The sequence below is a fragment of the Apteryx rowi genome, unplaced genomic scaffold, assembly GCF_003343035.1.
Source record: "Apteryx rowi isolate R43461 unplaced genomic scaffold, aptRow1 scaffold_224, whole genome shotgun sequence".
NCBI lineage: Eukaryota > Metazoa > Chordata > Aves > Apterygiformes > Apterygidae > Apteryx > Apteryx rowi.
Window position 1 is genome coordinate 685,114 of NW_020448575.1, and position 24,696 is coordinate 709,809.

The 24,696-nt window shown below is 42.3% G+C and overlaps 3 protein-coding genes across 4 annotated transcripts in view; 2 read left to right on the plus strand and 1 right to left on the minus strand.

Annotated features, from left to right (window-relative positions):
- Positions 1 to 24,696, minus strand: part of MED12L (mediator complex subunit 12 like) — a 157,034-nt gene that overhangs the window by 48,365 nt on the left and 83,973 nt on the right. The gene's annotated exons all lie outside the window — the stretch shown is intronic.
- On the plus strand, positions 830 to 8,630 carry P2RY13 (purinergic receptor P2Y13). 2 transcript variants are annotated; one of them, XM_026065104.1, is made up of 2 exons: positions 830 to 1,013; positions 7,493 to 8,630. In XM_026065104.1, the coding sequence occupies exons 1-2, from the start codon at positions 889 to 891 to the stop codon at positions 8,535 to 8,537; spliced, it is 1,170 nt and encodes a 389-aa protein (XP_025920889.1). In that variant the 5' UTR covers positions 830 to 888; the 3' UTR covers positions 8,538 to 8,630. The 2 variants fall into 2 exon arrangements, with proteins under 2 accessions (XP_025920889.1, XP_025920890.1); XM_026065105.1 differs by lacking the exon at positions 830 to 1,013 and adding an exon at positions 6,863 to 6,936.
- P2RY12 (purinergic receptor P2Y12) lies at positions 945 to 3,870 on the plus strand. Its single transcript, XM_026065108.1, has 2 exons — positions 945 to 1,013; positions 2,698 to 3,870. The coding sequence occupies exon 2, from the start codon at positions 2,722 to 2,724 to the stop codon at positions 3,742 to 3,744; it is 1,023 nt and encodes a 340-aa protein (XP_025920893.1). The 5' UTR covers positions 945 to 1,013; positions 2,698 to 2,721; the 3' UTR covers positions 3,745 to 3,870.

The following is a 24,696-nucleotide window of genomic DNA, read 5'->3' on the forward strand; positions in this document are numbered from 1 at the left end:
ATCTCCAAAAGTATCTCCTGTGGTTATCAATGTGGGGGAAGCAGAGCCAAATGAAATCACAAAATAGTCAGGGTGAAAATACAGAGAGAAAAATGTAACTTGATATTATGAATTCTGTATGCATCTATATGGACAAACTGAGGAGACAGATGATCCTCCAAACTGTAACTTGGATTGATACTCAGTAGTAAATTAGAAGATTAAGATGCCTAACAACTGTGTGCCATTTTTCTTGCTATATACAAATCCATTAAAAAGGAGATGCAGCTCAACTCAAAATTCTAGTTTGTATATCCAAAAGAAACTGAAATATGCATACTTTATTTAAATCCTAATTGACTATACATGCCTTCTAATAAAGTGTATTATGGAACACCAATGTACTGTACATAAAAACTCGGAGAAGCGCTCTGAAAGTCATGTAACGTGTAATTATTTTGTGCAGTAATACAATTATCTTCTCTAAACCAATAAATCACCACTTCTCTATATAATGAGACTAATTAAAAGGGTTTTTTTTAAAGGCTATATATGAAAATAATATTAAACAATACATACCACACAATCACAAGGCAAAATGATAGTAGGTGGGAGCGCTATTCTCCACTGGGAAAAGTTGCATGGTCTTACAAAACACACGATCTCTTTTTTACAAAGTGGCTCTGCATAGGTTAAAAGCAGGAAGTAAACCTCTAATTATTTTTGAAAATTCTGTTTCTTTCTCTCTTTTAGAGGAAACAAAAGCAGAAGCACTGAAAACACCACTTGGAATTTGCAGCTGTCTCTTGGCTAAGAAAACGCTTTAAAACCCGTGGATGGAGTTCTAAGCCTCAGACTGGGACGTGCGGCTGCCGCACCACTTGCTCTCTGTTCTGAAGATTTGTATACATGAACACTCCTGCCTGCTCAGAAGGTGTAGAAAAAGGAACAGCCAATGACCCTCCATCTGCAATATTAACTTCCCATCCCAGGACATACCCAACTATTTCATCGCTTCTCAACAGCACGCTACGGTAATTTTCTTTCATTTCACTTTTTGTCTGATTTTGCAACATTTATGGAATACTCATGTCATTTGGATTAGAATCTGCAGCTAAATCTTTCGCATGATTCAAAACAAAAGCCAGTTTGGAAATTCCTGTCAAACCCTTTCAGATTTAAAAAAAAAAAAAATTATGCCTTTTAAAAGGAAAATGTCAGAGATACTTGGGCATTGGCTGACAAAGCTTCAACTCTCTGAAGCGCCTTATTATACAAAGATATAGATCATACTGAAATATATCAATTTTTAGAATTGTATCACTACACACCTAAACTATACTCCTTTCAAAATGTGATGCTGACTTTGATTCAACGTTCTTACCTGTTTTTTCAGCCAACAAATTTGGATCAGATCTGATCTGATAAAGGTTTTCAGATTAAAACTAGTGTTTTGCAGCCTAGTCCTTGTCTCCAGTTACTCATAAGCACAATGCAAACTGTTCAATGCTTGTGAGTAACAGACCGGTCGACACAACATTTGGTTATACAGCTTCATCGCATGGTAATACAGGACTAACAGGTGAGCAGTGTCACGCAATAGTTTCAGCGATGATTTTGTATGAATACTCACTGCAGAACTTCAGAGAGGCTGCAACTTCTGTGCAACTTTTGCATGTTGGTTTAGGTTAGTGAAATTTTAAGTTTATTTGCAACACAGCATTGATAAAGCAACTCATTTAGGACAGTGACAGGAAGAAGAGTCAAACTAGAAGTAAAGGTATAAATAAATACCTAATACCTATATAAATAAAACCATAAATAATTTACCTAAGAGTATTTAGTAGTAAATGTGTAAACATTAAATATAACAGACACTTAGCTAACTGCTAAATACGCACAGTTAAAGAGCAGTTACTTGTGTCTCACTTTATTTTTTTTCCTCCTTTGAAAAAAACGAGTGACTGTGGAGTGCCACGTTCACCCTTTGAATCAAAGCCTGGTTGGATGCCGGCACTTTGGTGAAACAGTGGCTGAACAGGGACAGAGAGCAGTTGTTCCTGAGCAGGCAGGACACAGAGAGAGGGACAGAACCGCTTCAGGAGTAACTAAAAAGTCAGGCTGAAATAACACCACTGAGAAAGATGATCAGCAAAGCAGAAAGAAAATAAAAAGGAGCTTTCAATTCCTTTCACTTCAAACCGTCACTGCTAAATCTGCAGTCAAAAGCAGCTTAAGCGTTGCCCCTTTTCCACATTAAGAAGAATGCAGAATAGGACGTTTCTCTCTCCTACTTCGGAGAGAAAAAAAGCTGTTTGGGAAGACACGCGTGAAGACAGTTATGAAATTATAGCCCTGTCCTGCCCCCACGTGTCGTGAGTAACTGCACCGAAGGCCCCAGCACCGGGCGAGCAGCCGCAGCGCTGGCCCGGCCACAAGGGCAGACTCCCCGGAGAAGGCTGGGGCTCCCTTCACTTCGCCCGCGCCTACTTTAACGCACAAGGCAGGGCAAGGGGCTGGCAGGAGCCCGGTTCCAAACACTGCTTCATCCAGCACTAGCTCTTCATGTATAGAAATGTCATCCACAGTAAGGTAAAAGAGAAGAACTTACAGCAGTCAAAACCCCAATGCAAGTGTCCCTAAAAAATTAAAAATAGATTTAAAAGGTCAAAGTCTTTGACTCCCAATTTAATTTTTTTTCTTTTTTGTTTTCACAAGGAGGGGGGAAAAGACGAAGTGCAAATGAAAGCCACAAACAACCTCAGCTACTTTAGAAACGACAGCAACTGTACCAGTGATAACAAAATCAGTCAAGTCATTTTTCCTTTGCTTTATACAATTCTGTTTCTGGTGGGTATCACCATGAATGGCCTGGCAACATGGATCTTTTTTAAAATATCCAGTAAATCCAATTTCATCATCTTCCTCAAGAACACAGTAATTTCTGACATCCTCATGGTCCTAACTTTTCCATTTAAAATCCTTAGTGATGCAAAGCTGGTACCATGGGTACTGAGAGGATTTGTATGCCAGGTCACCCAGGTTGTGTTTTACTTCACCATGTACATTAGCATTTTGTTTCTTGGTCTAATAACTATTGATCGCTATCAGAAAGCCACTTCGCCATTCAGAACATCAACCACAAGGAGCCTTTTAGGTGCCAAGATCCTGTCCACAGCAATTTGGATATCAATGTTTACTCTTTCATTACCCAACATGATTCTAACAAACAAGAAAAAAACACCTAAGAACGTAAAGAAGTGTGCTCTCTTGAAATCTGAGTTTGGCTTAGTCTGGCATGAAACTGTAAACTATATTTGTCAATTGATCTTCTGGGTTAATTTAGCAGTCATAGTTGTATGTTACATACTCATAACTAAAGAACTGTACAAATCCTATAAAAGGACAAAATGCACAGGAAAAGCAGCATCCAAAAAGACTGTAAATCTGAAGGTTTTTATCATTATTGCAGTGTTCTTTATTTGTTTTGTGCCTTTCCATTTTACTAGAATTCCCTACACTTTGAGCCAAACAAGACATGTTTTTGAATGCTCTGCTCAGAAGACCTTGTTTTACTTGAAAGAGAGCACGCTCTGGCTGACATCACTAAATGCCTGTCTAGACCCATTCATATACTTTTTTCTTTGCAAATCCTTTAGAAAGTCCTTGCTAAACATGCTGTGCAAACACACAATGCCGTCACAACTCAGAACGCGGACTGCAGAGCAGAATGAAGGAGACGACACAGAGGAGACTCCAGTATAGAGCTAAGAACTAACTGTATAGCTATTTGGCCACCTGTGTTTATTTGAATAAAAAAAGCACCACTCCTCTTTCTGCTAAAGTCAATGTCTCAGATTTCGCCAACTTCTTTTTTTGTCCTGCAGATGAAGTACAAGCACTTTGGAACTAACATTACTGGTTGCAAAACGTCAATGGAGAAATTAAAAAGCTTGAATAAAGCAAAAGAGCATCAACTGATCATGGCCTATACGCTTATTAGAACTACTAGGAAAAAGTCAGAACTTACAGTTAGAACTATAAGGAAAAACTAAGTCAAAGTCATGAAATGCTACAGGATGAGATTACGAACTGCCAAATTTTTACAGTTCATACTGAATTTGGGTCACACCAAATTTGTCCATGCCAAAACAAAATCTGAGAGATGCAAATAAATCCACAGCAAATGTGATTTTTAAATACAGGGAGTTGTATGCAACTGTCATACAAATAGAAATATAGGACATATACAGACAATATACTTATCTGTTCAGATTTTTGGCAACAGAATAACATTTTGCTTATTGCATTATATGCTTGCAATTTTTAATACATTGGGCAATAATTAATAGCTGCATGTCATAGGAAATTATTTCATAATCAGGCTTATCTAGATGTGATTTAAATCTTCAAATATTTCACCTTACTATGTGAAGAATAAACAAAAAATGTACACTTTTATAGAGAATATATTGTATTGGAAAATGTCTGAAACCTCAATTTACAGAATACTTCGATTTCAGGGAAAGAAGGACTCAAGGTTAAATCTTTACTGATTACTAAGGGAAGCTTTGTTTGCACAATACAAAAATTTTAACCACTTATGCCTTTTCATTTGGAAAAGTGGAAAAAGATAGGAAAGTATTTCAGGAACAATTATAACAACAACTGCATGTGAAAAAGATCCTAGAATAATGTAATACATTACAGTTCTTTGTTTCGCCACCTTGCAAGAGCTCAGTCCTACCAAAAGCCACTGTCCTGCTCACCTTTCTCTGGTAAAGTTATCCTGTCCTTAGCAGGGCACAAAGAATTTTCTGGACTGACATCCAACATCCTACAGAATTAAAACAGTTCACTTACTATTTTAGTACTCAGCAGTAGAGTTGATGCATCTCTCACGACCTGCCAGGATAAATCAAATATTTTACAAACTCTTTTGTGCACTGCTTATACTGGTACATGTGCTAACAATGATTACAAATAGTGACTGGCTTATACTGCGAAAAGGAGGAAGTCATCATTTCCCTGGAAGCACTGGTATCAGTCACTTGAGAGCATTTCTGGGACTGGCTGGTGCCCAGCGTCGATCAGCTCCCGAGTGATGCCTTGAAGGGAAACACGACATGCCCCACTGTCAYGCCAACACTTATTCCTCCCATTTTTTGCACCTACACACGGAGAGAGTGTGGCAATTACCTGGCAGCTGTTCCTCCTGAGCAAATGAGATAAGTAGGCAACAGATACTAAAGTAGTCTTGCGTAGTAAACAGAAATCACTGATACGATAAAGAGAGGTACTTAGCACCTGGGTCTGAAGTTGGGAGCAGTGTCAAGAGGTGAGTAGGGAAGAAAAGGCAGAAGATGCTGCCTTGGAAATTAGTACCGGAGCATCGCAATGGACTGTCTCAGCTTTACAGAGCTGTTGATGCATGAACTGAGGTCAAGTCAGGCACCTAGACACACATCAAATGCTGATGATGACGAGGGCGACCTTCACCTTGGTCATCCTCAAGGCTCTACACTCTTGGCCAACCATTTAACACAGACATCAGCACGCACACCTACCTTAACTGTAACACAGATGCTTTTACACAAACTTATTGTCAATACAGCCACAGCCTGAAAACCTGGAAGAGCAATCCATGTCTGCCCACAAAGAGGGCTTGAACATGAGCCATTTCCCACACCACAGAAAGCAAGAGCCAGAACCCTAAGTCACATCAGTTAACAGAAAAACACAAGACAAATCACATGACTCAGTTAAACTTATACTAAAAGGTCTAGCTACAGAGAAGTGCACTAGATTCCACGTGTTCTGAGTTTTGCACTTTAGTAGAAAATAAAATGACTCTTTAATACTTGATCAAGAAGTTATTAGTAGTTTTTTGCCAGAACTAAAAATTTTCACAAGCATTCAGTATTATCTTTGCCAGCGGGGATGAAAAGAACATAGATTTTACTAATCTTAGAAATCAACACAATAAATACAAAGCATACCACGCAGCAAAAGCAGCCTTGCCAGAACCAGAAGGTGGTTGTAATCACCATGCCGTATCATCTGGTCACAAAGACCCCAAAAGAAGTAAGAAATCCCATTCTGGAGGTCAAAGTCAAACTCAGGTTCATGTGTCAACATCAACAGTCTCACAAAGAAAATGTATTTCACAGTTTAAGGCTGTGTATTGCTTTCATTTCTCCTCTTTACTGACCCTTCTAATATTAATTATTATCCAGCAGATTTCAATCCTCAGCTGATCATTCCAGAGTAAAACATATAAAATACAAAGAAATGACTGCAGTTTTTCATGCCTTCAGTTGTTTAACTGGCTTATTACTCAGTCTACAGGGGGAAGATACTGGGTTTCTGAATACATCAGCATACATGATTTTGTAGTTGAGTAAGCTTGTGGTGCTTCATTCCATTTTAAGGGAAGACTAAGAAAAGAATTTTTCTATAACTAATAATCATGAGCCAATCAATCACTTAATGATGACCCTCACTTTCCAGAAATACACAGGTATTCACACATACATAAACAAGAATTCAGAGTTAAATTTGAAGATTTCTGGAAATGSTCTATCATTTCATGTCTCTAAAGGAACCAAATTTTAATGGCACAATGTAATTGCCATCAGGTCTGTACCACATACACGAAAAGCCAGAAAACGTGCCTATTTTGACAGATATGGTCATTTTTTTCTTCATCAGTATAGGAAAAGGTATTTTACTTCTTGCCACACAGCAAAAGGCAGAGAGAAAGGCAACAGCAAAAGTAATTAACTAACTAGGGCAATACATGAAAATGGGGAAGGAAACAACACAACATCACAAGCAAAAAAGCCTCATCTTCGCGCACATTTCCCCATTCCTCATACTTTGCCGAAGGTTTCTGTCAGCAGAGGAACAGCGCATGAACAGCAGATAGCCAAAGACGCCGCTGCCACAATCGTACAGGTACTTGCAGTATCATCCCGCTCATATGGTAAAATGGGGCACACAGGGAGTCTGGCTCTAACATAAAAGAGGCTGATGATCAGGAGCATGCATTTTATTCTGAAAAAAATGTTATTTAAATCTGCACTGAGAAAGGAAAAAACGGTCTGTCCTTGGTAAGAAATACCAGAAGTCACTTCCCCAGAAGCACATTGCTTTTGGACAATAAGCATAAAGTTTCTATTCATGGATTACTACATTTTAAAATACATTTCCATGTAAAGACAAGTTGTTCTCTAGGCATTCTGCTGCTACACTTTGTTATTATATTATCTTGGGCCTCAATAATGAATATATTCCATTTTTAAACTTTTCATTAGAGGGCATCAGTCTATAAACAACTGAGACAAAGATTTAGATTTTACATGAAAAGGAAAACTGGTCAACCTATTTAATGTACATACATTGAGAGGATTTGTTTGTTTGTTTGTATACACCTGCTAGGCATAGTGAAGAACGTGTTGTTTTAAATATAAAACTGTTGCGTTTTATGTTTTCTCTCCCCTTTCCCCCAAAGTCTGTTTCAAACAATGGGAGAATTCACAAACGAGAGTATCATCAGTAACTCCAGTGGAGCACCCTCCTCCGCACCGTGCCACCGGGACACCAGGATTACCCACGTGGTGTTCCCAGTACTATACACGCTTGTCTTCCTTCTGGGACTTACACTGAACAGCTTGGCTTTTTGGGCTTTCTTCCATATTCCAAGCACATCAACTTTCATTGTCTACTTGAAAAATACATTAGTTTCTGATTTTATAATGACCCTGATGCTTCCTCTGAAAATCCTTACAGACTCTGGCCTGGGACCATGGCAACTCAAAGCATTTGTTTGCCGTTTTTCAGCTGTGGTATTTTATGAAACCATGTATATTAGTATCGTACTACTCGGTCTCATTGCTTTTGACAGGTTTCTCAAGATTGTGAGACCTTTTGGGAAGTTCTGGGTGCAAAACATTACCTCAGCAAAAATTCTTGCGGGCCTGGTTTGGCTCTTTTTCTTTGTTCTCTCTCTGCCAAATATGATCTTATCAAACAAGAAAGCGACGCCTCAATCTGTGAAGAAGTGTGCCTCGCTGAAGAACGACTTTGGGCTGAAGTGGCACGAAGCCGTCAATTACATCTGTCAGCTAGTCTTCTGGACTGTCCTAATCCTCATGCTGCTGTTCTACGTCGTTATTGCCAAGAAGGTATACGAGTCTTACACAAAGACACAGAGGAAAGATAACAAAAGCCAAAAGAAGATAAAGGGGAAAGTATTCATCATTTTTACTGTGTTTTTCCTGTGTTTTGCCCCGTTTCACTTCAGTAGGGTCCCTTACACTCTAAGTCAGACCAGGAGCAGGATGGACTGCCGCCGGCAGAACCAGCTTTTCGTGGCCAAGGAAAGCACGCTGTGGCTCGCTGCCACGAACGTCTGCATGGATCCTCTGATATACATGTTCCTGTGCAAGCCGTTTGTAGAAAAGATGCTATGCAGAAGAGTACAGATGCTCACAAAAACAACGCATACAAACCCCACGCCCGAACCGGACACAAGAGTGTCAGCCACTGGATCTTGATTTTGCAGCTCTGAGTGCCAGAATTTCTGCTCGGGTATTTATAGAGAAGTCAAGAAGTAATTTGTTTTACTTCTGCCGTAGAAAATTAAAGGGTGATTCTACTCCAGTACGCGTTAATAAAAACAGCATGACGGATGTCCGTGTTTATGCTCCCTGTTTAGCCGCGCCAGGCCAGGCCCGATTCAGCCCCGAGCACGGCTCCTGCCACCCGGCACCAGCACCGCCGCGCAGGAAAGCCACGGGGCCCAAGCGCGTCGGCTGCTCCTGCCTCGCCGCGGGCAGCCACGCGGGGCTGAACAAAAACCTGCCGACTACAGCTGCTTCCGATGACGGCTGAGCGCTTTCGGCAGCCGCAGACGATGGCTGCCAGCGTTGGGCAGGGGGGCAGCAGGGAGAGCCACGGCCACCCGCCGCCTCGCCTCGCCTGCCTCCCCTCAGGCGCCGCGGCGCTCTCGCCCGCACGACGCCACAGGGCGCCTGTCGCCCACCAAGCGAGGGGGGAGGCCGCCGCCGCTGAGGGTGGCCCCGGCCCCCTGCCGCACACCCTTTCGCCGCCTCCGTGCCCGAGGGAGGAAGGCGGCAGGCGGCAGCGGCCTCCCCTCCCCGACGGCTCCCCGCCTCGTGGGCCAGCCGCCCTCCCTCCCCGCGGCCCACACRGACCGTGCCTGAGGAGAAACCCCACTCCTAACCCGAAACCGTGGGATTCCTTCCACCGTTTCAACACACACCAACCATTTATCGATTCCGGCGGCTGAAAACTTGTCAGAAGCACGTTAAGCGCGCCCTGGCCGTCACCGGTGTCTCCCGCTGCGCCTCCAGCTCGCGGCGCTGCGGCGTTCAAGCGTGAAGGAGGCCCCGGCCGAGGCAGCAGCGCGAGGCTCCCCGTCAACCTCCGCTCGCTCCCGGGCTCTTTTGCCAGCTTTATTTCTTTCTTACGCCCCCCAGATGCTTTGTATTACCACTTGGCTACTATTTTTACAGCTTTTAGCATTTGCAGCAGCCTAATGCAATCACGCAGGTTGCTCCACACAGCCTGATTTTCGCAAAGACATTTTTAGGTTACTGCGTATTAACTACATCTGCCTTTAGGATTCCCCAGCCTCTGCCACACAGGTAGAGGTGTGCGTTACTCATTACACCTTATCCACTGGGCATGTTACACACTTTCTATAATACCCTTTTAGAGCTGGAAACTGAACTAATCCTCAATTAGCTTTCAATTGGTTCTGAACTTCTCTGTAAATCAATGTTTTCTCAAAAAGCGCCTTCCTCCCAGGATTAAATGCTATTCAGGAATTAATTCCACTGCCCCCACACACATACAGCGTTTAACAGGATTAATTTGGCTGCTTTAGCAAAACTACATATATTAACTTCTTAGCTGTTAAAATACTCAATACTTCAGCAGCTTCTTAAAGAAATGTGGAAGGAGGAGTCTGAAAATGTTTTATTAAGGCTGCTGACATAGCACAGCAATTAGCACAGTGACCAACTTAAACAGTGGCAAAAGGCAGTTTGTAGATTGGCTACGGTCTACACCAGGCAAGCACCCCAAGAAACCCGAGGTCTGCGCTTCGGACGTACCAGGGCAAGAACTCAGCACGAAGCTTTGCAACTCCGTCACCTCTTGGAACCGATCACACCAGTGCAACTTACACAGAGGCCTCCAGGACCCTCAGCAAAGATTTACACCCAGTTCTGGATTAAAAAGCAGGACGCTGGACAGTTTTCAAGGTGAGTTACAGAGACAGAGAGTAACATAAAACGCGTAACACAGAAATGACAAATTTTATGAAAACTCTAAAGAACAGAAAACTTAGTTCATCATGACATTTTTTTTTTCTCTTTTCTCATTTCCGCTGCTTATAAAAAACGCTCTTACTTAACACGGCAGACAAACTCACACTGGCAGCACCCACAGCACAGGGTTAAGTGCTAGGAGCCTGCACGCAGGGGTGGGTGTAACCACAAAACGGGCTGAGTTGCACCTTCAGTAAGGGGTGTGCCAAAGGTTTAGCAGAAGGCTTAATCATCCGTCTTTCAGCTGCTGCTTCTTAGGTAGGTAAAAGGGAGCCAGAGTTATCGAATTCTGTAGCAGAGAAATGCAAACTTGCTGCAAAAATAAGACATTGCATTTACCCACTTCCAGAAAAAACACCCCCTAAGTTCTAACATTTGAGATTTTGTACTTTTTTCCACAAGTTTTTAGATCCCTGCCTCCAGAGGGAAGAAAGAAGCGTAACAGTTAAAATACCTCACAGTTTAGATCTCTGCTTTTTTGAGGTTCAAGAAAGGAATAATGGCCAAAGCAGTCGTCTTCAGAAACTTTTCCATTTAATATTTTATATTTTATACTTGACCAAAGTGGCAACACGTTCTGATAACAGACTCCTCTCGGAGGAGAGGTCGCTGTGAGATACGACCACAGACAGAGTACCAGTAGCACACCACAGAGAGCTGCAATCTCCATCTGGGATCTCCAGATCGCTTTTGCACCCTCAAGGAATTTATGTAATTCCAGTAAAGTTTACCAGTACCTTCACTACAATGTTCACCATTTTTCAAAATCTTATTTTTCTCCCAACTTAACTTGAAGAGGTTAATAAGATACTCATGGCTCAGGAGCTGCCAAGAGAAACCTTTGTTTTTCTTAGTTTCAGTAGCAGCACAGGAGAGAGCAAACACATGCACCATTTCCATCGTATGCATAATTGCTGCAACCCGTCACCATCATGAAACAGCAGAAGGGTTCTTCCTTTCTGCATCCAAACGTTCATTTATTCAGCATGTCTACACTCCAGACCAAAAGCAACACACAACACAGAAACTGGGTAATTGGCACTAGGTCTTAAACTGGTTCAGACAAGTGAACCTTATTCCAGGCTCCCACGGTCCTGGCTTCCCATGATAATTATTGATAGTTATTTTAACCATTTTTACAGGCTGTTGGGTTCCACCACTACTAGTTCCAAAAGCACTGCTTTCAGAAGACCAAGCAGTCAAGTTTTGTAGGAAATCAATCTTATGTGGGTACATAAAGGCTAGCATATATTTCTTTGTATTTATTATTTTGGTTTTTTAGAAAAAGGAAATATACCTTTGCCTAATACTTCCACCATTCATTCTTCCAGATTTCATATCAGATTGCATCTCCCCAGACAGACAGTAATTTAATTTCTAAAATCTGCCTAGAGACAGATTCTAAACTTCAGATATGTCCTTTCAGGCACAGCAACACAAATCACTATCAAAGCTCCTGTGGCTCTGACTACTGCTAACCTTCTTATAGCTTACAGCAATACTCTCAGTTAATCAGAAACGCAGAATAACAATTTTCATCACAAACAAGAGCTGAGAAAGCCAAGCAGAGCACCCAAGATGTTACACAGATGAAGATACATAAACACACAGATCTAATAGTTTGTACGTGAAGTCAAAACGTACTAGAATAGTCTTAAGCCTGCAGAAAGGATCAGGCACCCAAGGTGCGTAACTTCAGCTGGTTACCAGTCAACACAATGGTGAGGAAGCCAGGGACAGGGAAAGAAGAAACAAACTTTTTATAAGCCAATTCTTATCTAATTCCTTTCTTCTCTTTTTCCCCTTTAGAGGCAGCCATCAAAGCAGTATTAAAAATAAATCACATAATAAAGGAGAAGTATCGAACACTTCCAAGACACTTCCATTGACAAAAGCACCTCCTTGCAAAACTGAAGTTACAGCACCTGAGGAATCACGCCTGTGTTGTAAGCTTTGTTCATTCCATCATTCTTCTATGTTTAAAAAAAAAGAAAAAGCGAGTTTCATGTGTTATCCAGGTGGCTAAATCTGCTTTAAAAATAAACTCATACCTTGTATTGCCAAATGCAAGAGTAAAAGAGTTTTAGCATGAAGCAACACAGTAATTGTTGTAATAAGGTCATTCAAGCTCTTATGAAATCTGAGAATTGCTCTGTAATCACCAGAATATAAAAAGGGACATCCAGCCTTTAAATAATGTGAGCAAGAGTAAAGTTATGGGTTCGTTTTCAGCTGTTCTTCTCATCAGAGCTTTATATTTCTTTCACACTGTTTTTACAACAAGCTCCACAGCATTTCCTTTTTATATGCCAGCTAGTCTTGACTTGCTCCAGCCTGAGACTGCCAAAACCATGTTTTTATTAAAAGCCTGCTAGGGGATGCTATGTTAATGATTTCTAATCCACTAAGTTCTACTGATGCATCGAAATAGAGCTTTCCAAAGAAAACTTAATGTGCCATTGTACCACATAAAAAAAAAATTTCCTATGTAAATTATATCAATCTATTTATTGACTACTGTTAACATACGAATTTTGGTATATGTACTGCATTCACAGGGTAACAACTACTAAACGCTCTCGGATCTCTGTAAGAAATTAAACTATATATCTTTAAATATTTCAGTTTTCCTTTCTTCACCATTACATGTTCTCCAGGACTATTTCTTAGAGCCCAAAGACACCACCAGTGTTAGAGGTGCTGAAGAACAACAGAGTAAATCAGAACACAACACACTATCCTGTCTTGTTTTGACTGAAGTCTCCAAGACTGAGACCAGAGGACCAGACACCCCCGCCAGCATCACTGCAGGGTCAGAACGGTGTCCCACAGCAGGGACGTAGTATAGCACCTGGCTTGTGAGTGCATGGTCCTATGCAAACAGGCTCACTTTAAAATAACTTTCAGAGTTAGGATTAAAGCTGCTGTTTATGATCTAGCTGCAAAACCTGCTTCAGCCCCTCAGCTAGAGCATTTGAAGTTCCAGGAAGAGGACCGCTGACACCAGGGAATGCTTCTCAAATCACCAGTCCCAGGAGCCAATTGTTTGTCAGAACGAGACAGAGGAAGTTATCACTCCTTGTGTGTTGAAGCTTATGTTGTTAGTCAACCTGGGTACAGAAACACTGGAAGTATGACTGACAAATCCCAAACGTTTTGTTCAGTGCCCAAGCTGTGAAGTTTCTGCTCCTCTATGGACCACTGACACCGGAATTCTGGGTTCCAAACCTCCTAGAGAAGGACCATCTATTAGGAGGTATCTCGATGGGAGAGAGAGAAAGACTTCTCCTGCAATGTTTGCAATATTCCCCAGACACAAAATAAGAGGGCTTCTCTTCAGGAAATCTGAAGGACATGAAAGATATCATGAGGGGGAGCCCACCTTGGCATTTGGATGAGTGTTCAGACATACGATCGGACACTTCATGGGCCATAACCAGTCTGCCTATGCTGGCAGAGACCAGGCTGGCCTTGGGGAACCCTAAAGACTGACTACATAGTAAGATATAATCTCTGACTACTTATCTTAAGAACCAGGTTTCTGAAGGATGGGAATTTTGAAGAGTCTGATCTGAGCTAATTTTCCACATAGAGAAATGGGGATACAGTATTGCGCCTGAGACTAGCTATCAGGAGAGCAAGCTGGTGAAGACTTAGCACTATCAGAAACCAGAATAAGAACCCACCTTAGCACAACAGTTCCTTATAAAAAGGGTTGTCCAAAGACAGGACACACCAGCTCAGCAGTGCCAGGACTGGGAAGGTGAACCTGCAGACAGAGCATCATACTGTCTGACATCCAGAGGTGTCCCCACCATTTCTTTCAAGTCCTCTGGAAATACCCAGTATACAGCATCCTGCAGCTCCCAGAGACAACAGAAAGCTGAGGGAGAAAGATCTGAGATGACTGATGTAAGAAATCCCAAGGTGGAGTGGGAATATTGTTAAATGGCAACAAAGAGAAACAGACATATCAGTATGGATCACTCGTCTCCAGGACCCATGCACCTGCTGGCAGGAGGTCAACCACATGCTAGTCTGACTCCCAGCAGCTCCTTAAAAGGATGCAGTATCCAAGGTCCAAACAGAACAGCATCAAAGAGAAGTTTGCAGCAGGTTCAACACATCTTGCAATTGGCCTGAGACATGTGATCAAAATCATCTGTGCGTAACAACAGCAACCACTGACCATGACGCTGCTCAGCTATATCCAGTATAATAGCCCTTTAAACAAATCAGACCACATAGAATAAAGACAAAGTCATCCTTGGTAACATCACAGATAGACTGAATATAGATCATCTTGTCAGAGCTTAAACTCTTGGACCTCCAACAACAGGTAGTTGCTGACAAATCTAAGTTGCAGCAAGGTCAAAGAATAAAATTTTTGGACCACAGTTGTTTTACCAGTGATAACTGGAGAGAAGACCACAGTAGAAAAAAAGTGGTGCTAAGGTAAGATGGAAAGCTGAGTATAAACAGATTTGACTCCAGCATCAAACATCTGGTATTGGGAAAGAGATCTAAGAAATTAAGAAAGTGATTCAAATAAAATCTTCAAAATTCTCAAAAGGAAGGCGACTAAGTCAACCCCAAGATCAGCATGAAACCTGCATAGCATCCTGTTCTTAGTGAAACCAGAYCACGCTGAAAGTCAACCAAAGACCCCAAAGTATGAGGTCCATGCAGAGCACAGATTAAAAAAGGCAGATGTTCTCAGAGCTTTGGATTCTCCTACCCAGCACATAGCCACAGGAGAAAGGACAAGAAGTCAAACAGCCTTTTAAGCTCTACAGTTCAAGAATGAGGTCTTAATATTATTAACTGGGAGAGCAAGAACAGTGATTTACATAGAGAAGGGAGAAACACCTTAAAAGAGATTCAATGCTGAGAAATCAAGCTGTTTGCACAGATATGCAGTGCAGTCTCACCTGAGCCGTACCAACTGACAGTGGTATTTAAAACCATATCTTGAGATGGCTGTCATAGCCCTGTCCACGGGATAACTTTTCAGCTTGAAGGAACAGCATACAGGACCAGTCAGGGACATATCCCTCTCCTTGCCTTACAGAGGCTCCACAGAGAAGAAAGCACTAGAGCACAAGTAATGTTAGGATGGAAAATGACAGAAAGCCACTGAGGAAGTGAACCAAAGACTGGAAGGAAAAACAGAAGGCACCACAGGACAAGCAACTGCGAGAAAAAACACAAGCAGCTGCTAAGCACTGGAGCACAAGGAACAGCTGAAAGAAAGCAGAACGGTGGCAGAGACACTCTGTCCTACCCAGCGCTGTGCTAGGTTGAGAGATGCAGAGACTTAGTCAAGTATCCCTCTCCCTAACTGCAAGAAAAACCTTCTCAAGCCTTGAGTGATACGATGCATGCACTCCACTGTGCATGTCCATGTGCACGCAACATGGACTATCATCGTCAGAATATCCAGCTACTGAGACCAGTTTTGCAACTTCTGGTAACGAAGCTAAAAACATAGATAGAAGTGTAACATGTTCCAGCTCGGTTCATTTGCATTATCTGTTTTGCCATGCAAAAGCTGGTCTTCAAAGATAAGCCATGTCAGAAATTTCCTACAATCAGGGATTGTATCTGATTCAAAGAAGAAGTCCTGAGGCAAGTGGGAATTCCACAATTTGCCCACTAGTGGATGGAGAGCAGAAACTTGGAAATTGGAACAGGATTCTTCCTAGACACGCAACCAGAGGAAGCAGTTCACCAGTACAGGGACTGTAGCAGGTAGGTGCTGCACGTCACAGGCTTCCAAGTGGTCGTTAAAGGGATTACACAAAAGGCTATCCAGTTCTTAGAAGAGAGGGATGGGAACTCAATCACTCAGACCTTTGAGGAAAAGAGGAAAAAAAAAATATGTATGGAAGAGTCCAGGCAGAACAGATAGGGCTCTCCAAGAAAAGTGACTTGGCAGCCACTGCAAGTTCTAATAGCAGTAAATTATTCTTTTTCCTCAAGATTTAATGGATGAGGGTATTTTGTATTTGCTTTCTTGTTAAGGAGAAATGGGAAGTTAACCACTTTATCCTCTACTGACTCAAAGCAAAATTTTGTTCTGATACAATGACTTCCATGATTAATTCAATGCTCTCAAGCCACTGAATCATCTTACTCAATGTGTGTGCACCCAGGACCAGTGACAGCAGAGCTGCAAGAGTCAAAGGCTCAAAGTCGGAGTTTTGAAGAGCACCATGTTAGTAAAAAGTATGTAAACAGACAGTCTAGTCATTTTAGCCAAAATATTTTGTTACAGCTTTAGCAGCTTGCTTTCATCCTACACATTATTTAGAAGAGAGGATCTGTTCAAAGCACAACATTGAGGATGTCTAAATATAGTCAAATTAATACTTGACATAATCTTAGTTAGCAGATATTTGCATCTATCCAACACAAGGTTTTTCAGAATCACATTAACTTCATATTCAGCCTGCAGACAAAGCAGTTGTAAGTGAAAGACACAAGCACGGTTACACAGGTTACTGCGAAACATGATTTCAGACTCCTCACAACATCTCCCTACATGAACACTTTTGCCTTTAACAGGCACTAACCCACCTCTCCAGGTGAATCACTGTCTGCTTCCTCGGCGTTAGAGTTGTTCCAGAGTCAGGAAGTGAGCGCGGCGAATGCACATCTCACCTACACCACCATGTGAGTCATTCCCAGGAATGAGAAAGCCAGTCGCTCCAGTTGCTCCTGGTCAGGGGAATTTTGACTCTCTGATCAGCTATCGCAAAAAAAGCGATCAGAAGCAAAAAAACTTACTTCCAGATATGATTTATTCAACTACTTTTTTGCAAGAAATACTTTTATGCCTATTCTAGTTTCAAGACGCATTATGGATATCTAAGGCACTTTAGAGATGCAGCTAAGAGGCAAATGGAAGGCAACAATGGTGACAGGTAAGCGATTTTTGATGATTTGAAAAGCATTTGATAAGTTGTTTGATAAATCTTCCTGTTCTTACTCACCTTTAATGACAAGAGGCATTAAAATGCAATTACTTAAAATTGGACTTAAAAGCATAAACAGTCACATCAATGAAAAACATGAAAAGGTCTGAAAATAGTGAGACTTTATTAATCCTATTCAACATTAAATATAATGTTATCTTTTTATCAATGGAAAAAAATGTTTTTCTACTAAATATTCCTTCTAAGTTATTAATCAAAGTTGAGGAGGGTTCAGGGTTTTAATAACTTATTTCATGACATAGCCTAATTCACATTGAGTAAAATTCAGTACCGATAACTTCCGAATTTGATATAAAAAGTTTGTATTCTATCCTTTTCACGTCTTTCAGTAAAGAAAAGCATATTTGAATTCTGTTAATTATATTACACATAATAAAGGTTCCCTTCCTTCACATTTCGCTCAGATCATGTTAAAACTTGTCAGGTTCACTGGAAAAACCACATAGCTCTGAACAAACAACTTACAACCTATATGTCTGACTAGTCTCAAAGTTTGGGAAATACATAAGGCACTTTCAAAAACTCATGTCATTTAACTAGTATTTTAGATTGAAATGATTATTCCTCGTTACGAAGAATTGAAAGTAGCACTGCAATCATAACTTTTGTATTTAAAAAAAATACTATGTCATTTGTGCATTACAGGTACTGTAGACATCTATCTTTCGTTTCATATATATATGCTTGGTCTTATTCTGGTAGGGTTTTACAAGTTTTTAAAGATGATTTTGCAATCTTCCTTTAAAAAGGGAAACTGGGAAATGAATGCAAGCATTCATCTGATGTCACTAATTCATGTCCTGAACTAAAGGCCCCGATCATACAAAATTGTCAGCATTTCTCCAGCTGTGACTACAGCCTGGCATTTCCCGACATCACTTTAAGATGGCTGTCTTCCCAAAAGAGCAAAGAACTCACTTTTATTCACAAGTCGGACTCTCTCCTCCCCTCGGTTCTGCTGGCCGGAGCCTGCCAGACGAGGCAGCACCAGCAGCGTCTGGGGACAGACCCACCTGCCTGGGGACAACCCGCGCAGGTGAGGGGACGAGGTCCAGGTCCACCAGGGGCAGAGAACGGGGAAGGGAAAGACACAGAGGGAAAAGCAGCTGAAGGGCGTGGAGGGATTTTGGACACAGAAAGCATCTGTTTGCAATAGGGGCGTGTGAGTAAGAAGTGAGTTTTCAGAAGCGCCGAGCTGCCGGTGGCTCCCAGGGTTGCTCCTCCTCTGGGTGCTGCCGGCTCCCTTCCCGGAGCGGCCTCGCGTGCAGCCTCCCTGCCCTGGCCGCCGGCCCCCCTCGCAGGCAGGGAGGGCGGCAGCGGGGAGACCAGCTTGCCCGGCACCTGCGCACGCAGCCCTTCGTGCGCCAGCACGCACCGAGGCCGGCGCCGCGCGAGAGCAGAGCTCCTCGGGCACCGCGGCAGCAGCGCCGCCTCGGCGTGCTGCTCCGGCGAGAAACTCGGACAAGGCGACCAGGTATGGAGCGAAGACCAGAAAAGAGGAGGCTGCAGATCAGAATCTGAAGTCTCGTCCTGTGTTGACTATCCAGAAGAGGACACCAAAGCAGCCTCTGGGAGGCTAGATGCTCTCTGAACTGGGAAGCCTATTCAGCTTGCTTGCACATAAGATAAGATATATCCAAGGAAACAATAGCATTAACTGGAAGAGGAAATTCCTTCTCTTTCTATGAAAAGTCACTTGTTAAGTTTTGCACTGAAAAGTTCAAAAGGACCTTCTCTTTGACCAGATAAGTACTGGGAAAAGCTAGCCAAGACATTCATACCAAGACTGAAGCATTAGATTTGAAATGTGCAATATGTATTAGAAACTTGGAAGTAAGTGAAAGTGTCTGACATAAACCAAGAGCTATAGATCCATCACACGGCTTCATAAGGAAACCAAGCTGCATGGGACAACCACCCAGGTGCTCTCAAGAAAGTATTTGTTCTCAGTCAAGAGCAAGCCAGTAGCAGCTGAAATGCTGATCGGAGGACAAAAGCAGTATTACCTCATGCATTTCAGCTGTCTTAACACTTCCCAACATAAAACATCCTAGTACCTTCTTAACCCCCCAGCCTCCCAAAAAACCCAAATCCCACTCCCTCCATCATCAAAAGCAGGTTTCCACATCTGACCAACCCTGAACCCCAGGCTGACACACGAGTTATTCCTCAGGAAAATGTTAGCAACATATCAAAGCGACAACTGACTATAAGCATCACAAATTGGGCTTATATCACCTCCAATGCAATAGCTGCTTCTGCTACTACACAAGGAATAGCTGGGAGCTGGAGACAAGGAGAGTTCTCCGCAACCCGCATCCTGAAACTGTACCCAGTATTAATAATATGTCCCCTTTCTCTGAGGAGAGCAGATAGAACGGGAACTCTCTAGACTGTTCATGAAAAATGAGAGTTGCGCTAGGCTGGACTTCTTCCAATCATACCCAAAAATCCCCATGACCATTTCCTTCCTCTTTAAAATAGTGGCTTTGTTGCAACTAGCTAATGTGGTTAGTCTTGTGCCATAGTAATACACGTTGGAGCACAAAAAAGCCCCAGTCCACAGTAGCAGATGAGAACTTTCTCTTCTGTTAAAATATGAATTCAGAAATGCTTATTAAAAAAAAAAAAAAGTTGTCTTGATATAAAGTAAAACACCTAAAAGTGAGATTGGGATTACTTAAAACTTTACCTGGTAAAACTTTTCCCTACATGCATTTTTTTTTTTTTAACTTTTTTTTTTTTTTAAAACTACAAAATATTTTTTCACAGGATCCCCCACAGCATTTGAGAGACATGACAGATAAACACAATAGCCAAAGCTATAATGTATGTAGGTTTAACGCAATCACATATTTTCTTAAATTTTTTTTGTGCGACTCAGACAACACCTTAACTGTTTTTAAAGGTTGGTTATGAGCTTTTCAACTTAATGTTTTTCACTGCATAACACCAATAATCAAACCTAAAACCTAATATTCTTCAGCAGAAAGCTCCAACAGAACTAGGTTGACACCAAAGAGAGTCTTCACCTTGAAGACGCCCTCCAGAACGGAGACCTCTTAGAAGGTCTCTCACTCACCCAGCACAAAACAGACCCGAGGAAAGGCTCCACGGCATGTTGCTTCTCTGCAGCACTGCGCAGAGCAGTCAGGTGCCAAGTTATTCTGGTACAGAAGCTAGCTACTCTGGAAGTAGCTCAAGAATGCCCAAACACCAAATGCTGAAACTTTAAAAAATATATATATAATTTCTTTAAGGGACCAAGCACATTCCTGTTTTTTGCTTTTTGCCCAAACTATTTTTTTTTTTATAACATTTTAACATTTAAAAGACTATGACTTCAGGATAATAAAGCATATAGCATATGTGAGGAACAACCTATGGAATTAAAAGGGGGATTAGTTGACAAAGATTTCAATGCTGCCCATTGTGCCAAGAACAGAGCCCATGAAAACACAGGCAGAACAGGAATGGAAAGACTAGAAAAGAAGCTTGTGAAGAGATTAAAAGAGGGAAAAGCTGATGTTATGCCAGAGAAACGCATGTACATACGAACCCGCTTCCAGCCTCCTCATTGGAAGGGAAGGCTAGAAATGTGAGCCAGTGCAATACTAAAACTAGGTCTTCCAAGCAGCAAAATAATCATCATCCAGTTGAATGCAAAGGGAACAAGGTAGGGAGCTGGAAAGAAGAACCACCAAAGCATGGAGAAAAATTTTACTAAAAGTCACAGAAAGAACAGGTATAAACTGAAAGAACGGAAAAAGTGACCAACAGTAAAATACGACCGAATAAAGGGAGGACCTTCACTTATCACATGACAAAGGAGGTGAGAAAAGTTAAAGGAGAGTTAGGAGTATCAGCACACTTGTGGTGGGACATCCCGGAGGGACTGCTGGAAGGAAGAGCCACCGAAGAGCTGCTGAAGAGATGTCCATGGTCTCAGGGTTCACGYGCATCACTGGCATCCAGGTGCTGACATCACGTGAGAGATCAGAGATGATATTTGGTGTGATGAAAAGAAGGATCCACGACCAATGGCACAAGGACAAAAACACTAAGTCAAAACCAAGGGGTTGTTCTTGCCAGGAGCCGATGAGCAAGTGCCGAATGAATGAGAAGATAACGACAGGGGCAAGGAGAACAGGCAGAGGCTGACGGGGCAGAAACAGGCGGGTAGGGGTGCCAGGGAGAGGGGTCAGGATTTTACCGCTTTGATCTTTGGACTCTAATCAACACTGGCTAAGCGCACTGCATACATAAGTTGTATCTCGCATGGCGGATTCTCAAGGTGGATTCAAAGAAAGCAATTCTGTAAGGTCACAATACAGCTTCCACTATCAGCAGGTTTTGCACAGCTAAACTAAAAATCAGCAACACTTTTTTTGTTTTGGAAAGGAAGAAAGGTAACATTCCAAAGTTAATCCTCTCCTCCTGCCTAATTAGAGGCTGCCACACCGAGAAAACGGAATTATCCCAACTCTGCCACCACTCCACTGTGCTCTCCTTTTTCAGGAGAAAACAACCACAACTCTCAACCCTCCTGCCACCAACACCACCCACTTACGTGCTGCTCAGTGGGGTACCATTTCTGCTGGCAGTTCCCTCTAAATCTTTACGTAAAAGCAAACGCAGCCTAAAGGAGATGTGCTTTAGCGCTCCACTTCACACTACGCCACTTCAGAAATGGCCCTCTACGTGCTGGCCACTCGGGGAGCAATGCCCAAGGTCCGTCCCCCTCCCAGTTTTGAGCCGATTCAGCGGAAGAGTAACTGAGCTGGGCACCCACAGAAATCTTTATGCACACAGCAGCACACATGCAGTGGTGCTAAGGACCTCTGATTTATAAAGTTACCACAGAGTAAAAACAAACCAAGAAAATTTACACAACCAATAATTGGGATGAGAATCAACAAATTTCACTTCCACTTTGCAAAAGGGAATCTGCCTCTCCTACAGAAAAGATCAGCCCGCATCCAGCCAACTGTGAAACTACAATAGCAAAGTACAATACAACAGACCATCACCTACAGTAAATGCATGACGGTAGTTTCTGCTTCTTAGTCATGAAGTATGCACATGCTAGTTATTAATGCAACACAGGACTGGAAAACATTTCATCAACAAGGAGCTGTTATGCATATTCTAGAGGAAAGAAAAATCAGACATCTAGATTCGACAAGTAAGTTTCAAAAATAAACAGTCTTATAGTAAAGATCAACAACTTTTACTAGACTATGTAACCTCTGCATAGAAAATCTGATTCAAAGTAAATAATATTAATGCATGAACTCTTAATGAGGAACAGTTCAAGAGAAAGCACAAGAAGGAATAACTTGAAAGTCCAGGCAGGATCCCCAGGAAGGTCTTATTATGTCAGAACCATCCCAGGTAGGGGAAAATAAAGTCTTATAATCACTCATTTGAAGATTGAAAGAATTTAATGGTTTCACTTGGAAAAACATTCCAAAAGTGAGGGAAAAGTGAGAAAACTACTTTGAGAAAAAGTAGGTTTCTCTAAATATTTTTTTTTGTGGGAAAAATCATATTATCCTAAAGGAATATCCCCTTCCTCTTGCCGTATGTAGTACCTGGCAAGAGTAAAAGAAAAAATAAATAAACAAACCCAAACACAAGAATTTTGCGTATGAACAGTATTACTTAATGCTTACTGCAGCATTCTGCTACACTCAGTTCAGGCACTCCTGTAAAAGAGAACTGATTTGCAGGTGTAAACTGAACCTGATATTTAGGACAATATCCTAAAGTAAAGCACTGATAAAGGCTCACATGTGGAAACTATAAATGAGAATATCTATTTACCCAAATGCAAGGCAAACAGCACACATACGGGAAACATGCATGGTACTTCTAGCTGTCATACACAAAGGATTAAGAAAGACTAAAACCTAGATTTCAGTAAGTGATTGCATGTGGGAAACTGTAGTTTCCCGAGGATTCTTCTCGGAGGCACCACCTGGACTAATGGCCATGGGGAAGGAAGTCTCCGTTAGCTGCGTGTCCCAATGCTGAAGCGGAGGGACTACTTCCCCATGCACACATCAGCATACGTGCCAGCACAGTATTCAGCGGAGGCTCCCAAAGGAGAGGCATGTCCTCTAGTCACTAAGCCACTGAAGTCATTTGGCTTTAATCTTATTAAAGACTGGCAGAGTTTGCTCTAGAGAAAGGATTTTCAGAGCAGAGAGAAGCTATCCACAAGCTGAAGGCAGCTGAGATGCACTACCGCAGCTTGCTAGGGAATAGGACATTTTGATGGTTAGAGCAATGCGAGAGAAAAATTAGGTTGGAATTAAGAGGGAAGTCCAAGGAGGAACCTAAAAACCAAAAAGGGGGTTTTGTATAAGATACTGAAGTAGACAAGAAGCTTTCTGAGATGAGGCACGGGTTCCTGTTTCTGCATATGACTAAGCAGACAAGCGCTGTAAGCCACAGTTGAAGACAGTTATACCCTGGGTTTCTTGGCCTCTTTGCAATGCGGACAGTTAAGCATGGCAGTGTTATTGCTTTATAGAGAACTAACGTATACTGCTACACGCCTCTCCACCCCACAGTCCTAGGGAGCCGGCACTGGGAGAGCAGAGGGCACAAAACCCCACAGAGGGCTATTTTCAGTTGATTAAAGCTCTTCCCAGCCAGCTCAAATTAAAGCAGTTCCCAGTCTGCAAGAGCCAACACCTGGCAGCTGATTCAGTCCGAGAGGCAGAGGGCTGCAGCTGGGTCACTTGCCTCATCGAGGAGCAGGCGGCCTCCGGATGGTCCCTGGCAGGCATCCGGCCTGCGCTTCGCATGGCATTTCAAGAACGCTGTATTACAGATGCTTGCCTTATAGCTTAATCCCCAACTCTGAAGCCACTCCAACGCAACGATAACCAGCTCTGTGAGGGGCCTGGCGCCGAAGGGAATCGGACGAGAAGGTCCATTAGCTTATCTAGGCTAGGCTTTCCTCCAGAGACAGCAAAACACAGGCACGGATGCTTTGGTGTGCGAGTGACTACACTCGTACAGCTCACAGGAGCCCTCCGACCAACGCGAACCACGTCTTTATGCTAGTTTTTGTCACTATCCACACTGCTGCCAACAGCGTGGTATCTCGTAGCGCAACTAGCACAGAAGTGCAGCTCCAAGGATGGGGACAGAACTAGAAAAACGCAACAAATAAGAAAGTGGGCAAAGCACAGGAGAATATGAGGCACATGCTCACTTGCTGTGCATACAAATTCCAACAGGAATATCAAGTTATTCTACTATGCATTAACAGTAAATTAGCACACACCACTTTGTATGAAAAGGGAGAAAGGCAATTTTTAACAGGGACCTTGGAGTAAGGAAAAGGT

Coding starts and splice junctions, on each gene's coding strand:
- P2RY13 (XM_026065104.1), top strand. CDS start 889: ATGAACACTCCTGCCTGCTCAGAAGGTGTAGAAAAAGGAACAGCCAAT. Junction 1,014..7,492: donor CTTCTCAACAGCACGCTACG/GTAATTTTCTTT, acceptor TTTCCCCCAAAG/TCTGTTTCAAACAATGGGAG.
- P2RY12 (XM_026065108.1), top strand. CDS start 2,722: ATGAAAGCCACAAACAACCTCAGCTACTTTAGAAACGACAGCAACTGT.